General features: G+C 42.0%; 1 protein-coding gene across 1 annotated transcript in view; it reads right to left on the bottom strand.

Annotated features, from left to right (window-relative positions):
- Positions 1-1673: 1673 nt before the first annotated feature.
- Positions 1674-6000, bottom strand: part of LOC124721615 (THUMP domain-containing protein 3-like) — a 106518-nt gene continuing 102191 nt past the window's right edge. The window contains exon 7 of the mRNA XM_047246674.1: positions 1674-2575. Within this exon, the coding sequence (XP_047102630.1) occupies positions 2405-2575 (171 nt within the window). The 3' untranslated portion in view covers positions 1674-2404. The remainder of the gene's footprint in view (positions 2576-6000) is intronic.

Raw genomic sequence — 6000 nt, 5'->3', positions numbered from 1 at the left:
AATGATTTGTTTCTCAAAAGTGTTGCAGAACCAAAAACCTGTTGGCCTCTAATCCCTCCGTAGAAATACCCTATCTTAGTTAATGTTGCTCTTATAATAAAGGCCTTGTTTGCTTCTACCTACCTGTGTGAATCACTGTTTTCAAATATGAAATTTATTAAAAATAAACACAGAACAAGGTTGACTGATGAACATGTGGACTCATGTATTAGACTAAGTGTAACAAGCTATACACCAAATATGAAGTACACTGTTGACAGAACAGCTACTCAGATTTCACATTAAATGTAAAATAATTCTTGTGTTATTAATGTAAGAATATACTTGAGAATATTATGAAATAAAATTATTATCTTTCAAATAAATAGTGAAGATTTGAAACCTTTATTTTAAATAGTTGTTTTACAGTTCTGGTACCCAAAAATTAAAAATGTAGCAATTGAATTTTTAAAAGTAGATCACTTTGATATGTCCGTACAGAGTAGGAGACTGTGAAGGCTTTGTGGTTGCCTACCCCTGATGTACACCGTTTCATGACAACCCTGTTTCCCAATGGCAGTGGCATTTTTCAACAAGGTAATGCGCCATGTCACAAGACCAGGAATGTGATGGAGTAGTCTGAGGAACACAGTGGCGAGTTCCAATACTTGTGATTGCCCCCCCCCCCCCCAACTCGCCACATATGAACCCAATCAAACACATTTGGGAGGTGACAATGTGGCATCAGAGCTCATCGCTCCCTCCCCAGAATTTAGGGGACTTAGGTGACTTGTGTGTGCAGATACGGTGCCAACTCCCTCCAGCTGTTGTTAGTGTCAAAGGTGGACATACTGACTATTAGGTAGGTGGTCATAATATTCTGGTTGATCAGTGTATGTCATTCTTATACTGATGCTTATATTAATTCTAATATCTTATTCTCATGTTTATTCTTCAGGAATAAATGGTGCTTGCCCTTTGACGAGACCAAGCGTAGGAACTTTCACTACAGAGAAATTCCAAACACCACGAGAATTGTGCAGAGGCAGGTTTGCCATAGGGACATTTCTTCATTTGAATCTCACTTCAAGAAGAAATGTCATTAAAATTGCTGATGATGGGAATGTGGCCGCCAATATTTTGACGAGAGCACACCCTGCCATTGTCAAGGCATAACTGCAGCAAGTAAGCACTGTGCAAGGGAATTTAAAACCTTGGTTTTCAGAGAAACTCCAGAAAGATATAAAACACACACACACACACACACACTGTAAGTAAATACTAATGCAATCACAAACCAAAGATCACCAGTATCAGAAGTTATCAATAGTAACATCAATAATCAGCTGGTGAGGTAGAATTAATGGTGTCCCTCTGTTTTTTGACAAGGGAGAGTGCAAGATTTCATGCAGAATTTAAATAAAAACCAACAGAGCCCTTACTTGAAAATGGCAGAGTGTGCTTCTATTGAAATATCGGTGGTTGTCGGCGACGACCCTGGCGGCATTCTCAAAAGTTATTTGAACATTACATACACCAGTTAAATCTCAGGTCTCACATTGCAGAAGATTTCACATGTTGGCAATAATTTTGTGGCAAACCATATGTAATGGATCACTTTACTGAAAACTGGCACTTGCAATTAATTGTGAATCTAAACACACTACAGGAATTTCACTGAAAACAACTTAAAATAATTTTCTCATTCATTTATTGATTTTTCTTGTTTCTGTCTCTCTTCTTCTTTCTTTGTTTTAATCATTCACCACACATACAATTAGCCCGCAAATAAGGAAAACATTATTTCAATACAGATTGGGAAACATTCAAGTAGTAATCTTTTAGGAACATGGGTAGATAAATGAAAAACAAAAATAAAAGTATTAAATTGGGTTTTGAACATGGGGCACAGAAACGTGATGCTGTAACGCTTGCCAATGCACCACCAATTTGGCTGAATGGTCTGCCCAGTAAAAGGCACATAAAGTGCCTCAAAAACTTTAACTGTTGTTTTCCCACAAACAGTCTAGCATCTGTGAATAAGCCCAGACAAATGTTCATTTATTTTGACTCCTCTTTCACTGAGCGAAGTTTCTGGGAGATCGGGTTATGGCACTTGCCATGTTCTCCTCATTAGATGCACACAGGAGAGCATTACAAGAAAACACTGTATGAGTCTGTGTACAGTACAGATCAAAATATTGTCCAATGGAGCAAAGAACTGGGTTTCACTTTAAATGCTGGAGAAATCTGCAATCTGTTACTACAGGTTCGCTGTGCACCTGGAGGGCTAGTCACTTATCACGCATATTACTTTTCAGCATCAGTTTAGGAGGACATAACAAATACTCGTTTCTTTATGACAAAGGTAAGATAAATAAATCAAGAGCCCCAATATTTATTTGGCATTACATTAAGGCACAAATCACTTTTCCAGTTTATTTTTCTTCTTTCGCCTTTTCTTGACTTCCAGTGGCAGAGACTGCTGATACTCCTTTGCTGTTCTTTGAATTACATAAAGACGAGCTGCCAGTCCACCAATATTAACTGTCAGTATTCTTATCATCTTAAAAAGCCCATGTATTGTTGACACAGCCTGCAAGAAATTACATTCCTGGTTATAAAAGCAATTACCACAGTTAAGGCTGATGTGTAAACGTAACATACAAGATTATCTCACACAAAACAGTATGGAATTTCTTGTTTTTCACATATGATATTAATGTCATTCATAAGATTACATGTCTCTTCATGTCACAGTAGTTCTGTGTATGGAAGTACTACTTCTAAAAGATGTTCGTATTTTCTACTAATATTTAGTATGCAAATAACCATTTCATATAATAAAGATTCTAATTAGTTTACAGTATGCAAGAAGACAGTTATTTGGATGTTTCACTGATGGTGTCTATGATTTCTTGAGGAATATTTCAATAGGATTACAGACATGAACTCTGTAAACCTAATATTCAAATTTGTTGACTAACACGCTCTCCCAGAGTGAGCCAGAAAAGCTCTAGCTAAGGGTGTTTCTGCGCAGGTTGAACGTCTTTGGGTATGTAAGGTAATGTAATGATCCTGGTGTTGAATTGTAGCTATGTTCAACCTTGCACATACAGTTTCAAATGTTTCCTGCCTCCTAAAATCTTCTCCACAGCTGTGAAGTGATACTATGGGTGATATTCAGCCACTGTCCAATACAGATAGACTCCAACTCGTCAATAATCCAACGTGATGTGACTTTACATTATGTCAGTAAAATGTTTTGTTTTGTTTTGGGGAACAAAAACAACTAGGGTCATATGTGCCCAGGTCAAAACTGTAGAACAAGAAGACAAAAAGAGGACAATTACACGTCAATCCCAATCAACAGACATGAAGACAGCTAAAAACAGGGATGTGGAGAAAGGTCTGTAAAATATGCCATAGAGAAACAGAAGTCCAGAACTAAAAATTAAATGGCCTTTGCCATATTACTATGGTGGATAAAAAGTAAAACATGGTCAACAGCCCATGCATCATTCACTAAAACCGCCGATAACTCAGACGGCAAACCGTCAGGAAATGGCAGACAGTCAAAAGTTGGATGCAATGTGCACAAAGTGGTGAGAGAGCACCTCTTAACAAATGGCGATTGCTAAAGAGACAGTGCCTAATACGCAACCTAGTTAAAATCATCTTCTCATGGCAAGAGGGCCGAGATGAGGTCGTCCAAGCCGCTGGGAGAGGATAACTCGGAGCTTGTTCCCATGAAGGGAGGACCAGTAGTAATGTCAAAGTGACACCACCTGCTGACAGACGACAACAGAGAGATCATCAGAGGGAAGGTAAGAACTACCTGGCCGAGGTACAAGGACTGCAGCCTTGGCAGCAGTGTCAGCAGCCTCATGTCCTGTCAGACTGATGTGACCAGGAACCCACATAAACATCACAGTGGCTCCATCAACAGTGAGTAGGTGACAGCCTTCCTGGACCTGTAGCACTAAGGGATGGACAGTGTGCTGAACACAGAGGCTTTGAAGGGTGCTGAGTGTGTCTGAGCGGATGATGCAATTGAAAAGCCCGTGTTGCCAGATCTACTGTGTGGCCTGATTCAGGGTGAATAGTTCTGCGCCAGCCGGTGTGGCCGTGCGGTTCTAGGCGCTTCAGTCTGGAACTGCGTGACCGCTACGGTCGCAGGTTCGAATCCTGCCTTGGGCATGGATGTGTGTGATGTCCTTGGGTTAGTTAGGTTTAAGTAGTTCTAAGTTCTAGGGGACTGATGACCACAGATGTTAAGTCCCATAGTGCTCAGAGCCATTTCAACCAATAGCTCTGCTTTAAATACTGAGCAGTGTTCTGGAAGCCAATGCCGAAAAATGTTGCTGCCAATGACGAAAGCACACCTGACATTACGGTCAGTCCGAGAGCCATCAGTGTAGACAAAGGTACTATCGTGAAATTTCATGAGAAGATCATGAAACTGAAGGCGATAGAGCGAGGCTGGAGTAGTTTCCTAAGGAAGTGAATGAAGGCCAAGGTGAACACAGGCTGCCACACAAAGTTGCAGGTAGTGTGAATTTAAGCTGCTGGAGCAAAAGCTGAAACCAAACTCCAGGAGGTTACAGAGAAGACGGACGCACACCATACTGGCAATCAAAGGAGTCATTGAAGAAGGAGGCATAGGATGGGTGGCCACACATGGTAGACAAACAGCATGCATATCTTCTGAAGAGAAAGTCATGGCAGTAGGATAGCCGTAGTTCAGCAACTTCTGCATACAGACTCTCAACCGGGCTAGTGTAAAGGGCGCCTGTGGCCAAATGGATGCCACGGTGGTGGATAGCATTGAGACGGCATAAGAGGGGCTGATGTGCAAATGCATAAATGAAACATCCAAACTGTAGTTTTGAACAGAAAAGGGACCAGTACAAACGGAAGAGGGTGGTTTGATCTGCACCCCCAAGAAGTATCATTGAGGATACTGAAGGACTGCATACAGCAGGCTGCCAGGTATGACACGTGGGACAAACAAGAGAGTTTCCTATCGAGCAGGAGTCCCACGAATTTTGTAGTATCAATGAACAGAAGAGTAGCAGGTCCACGTCATGAAGATGGTGGAAGAAACCAATTGCGCTGCCAGAAATACATACAAACAGTTTTGTCAGAGGAAAAACAAAAGCCATTGTTGATGCTCCACGAGTGAAGATGATCGAGACATCACTGAAGACAAGTCCATGGAGAACTGGTATAGATGGCAAAATCATCAACAAAAAGGGAGCTGGAGATGTCCTGCAGGAGACAGGCCATTATAGGGTTAATGCTCAGGACGGAACCCTGAGGCACATCATTTTCCTGGATAAAGGTGTCTGACAAGGCAGAAACCGCGCATATCATGAAAACTCAGTCTTTTAAAATTCCTGAAGGAAACGGGGCAGGCAGCCACAAGAGCCCCATGTGTAGAGAGTATGAAGGATACCAGTCCTCCAGCAAGTGTTGTAGGCTTTCTCCAAATCAAAAAACACGGCCACAGTCTGGGATTTCCGCAGAAAACCATTCATGACATGGGTGGACAGAGAGACGAGATGGTCAACTGGAGAACACTGCACTCAAAATTCACACTGTGCAGTGGTTAGTAAATTGCAAGACTCCAGCACCATACCAACTGGGCATGAACCATACGTTCCATCACCTTGCAAACATATCTGGTAAGAGAAATGGGGCAGTAGCTAGAAGGGAGGTGTTTGTCCTCACTGGGCTTAAGTATGTGTATGACAGTGGCTTCACGCCAGTGTCTAGAAAACACGCCCTCTGCCCAGTTATGGTTGTACGTACTAAGCGGAAAGTGCTTGCCCGCAAGAGATAGGTGCTGCAATACATGAATGTGAACGGTGTCTGGCCCTGGGGCAGAGGATCGGGATGAAGTGAGAGCATGATCTAGCTCCCTCACAGTAAAAGCGGCATTGCAGCACTCACAATTCAGAAAAGAGAAGGGTAATGCCCGAGCCTCCTCTGCTCGTTTCCGAAGGAGGAAGGCAGGGT

The sequence above is a fragment of the Schistocerca piceifrons genome, chromosome X (genome assembly GCF_021461385.2).
Source record: "Schistocerca piceifrons isolate TAMUIC-IGC-003096 chromosome X, iqSchPice1.1, whole genome shotgun sequence".
Taxonomy (NCBI): Eukaryota; Metazoa; Arthropoda; class Insecta; order Orthoptera; family Acrididae; genus Schistocerca; species Schistocerca piceifrons.
The sequence above is the reverse complement of the archived record's forward strand: the minus strand, read 5'-3'. Positions and strand labels throughout refer to the sequence as shown.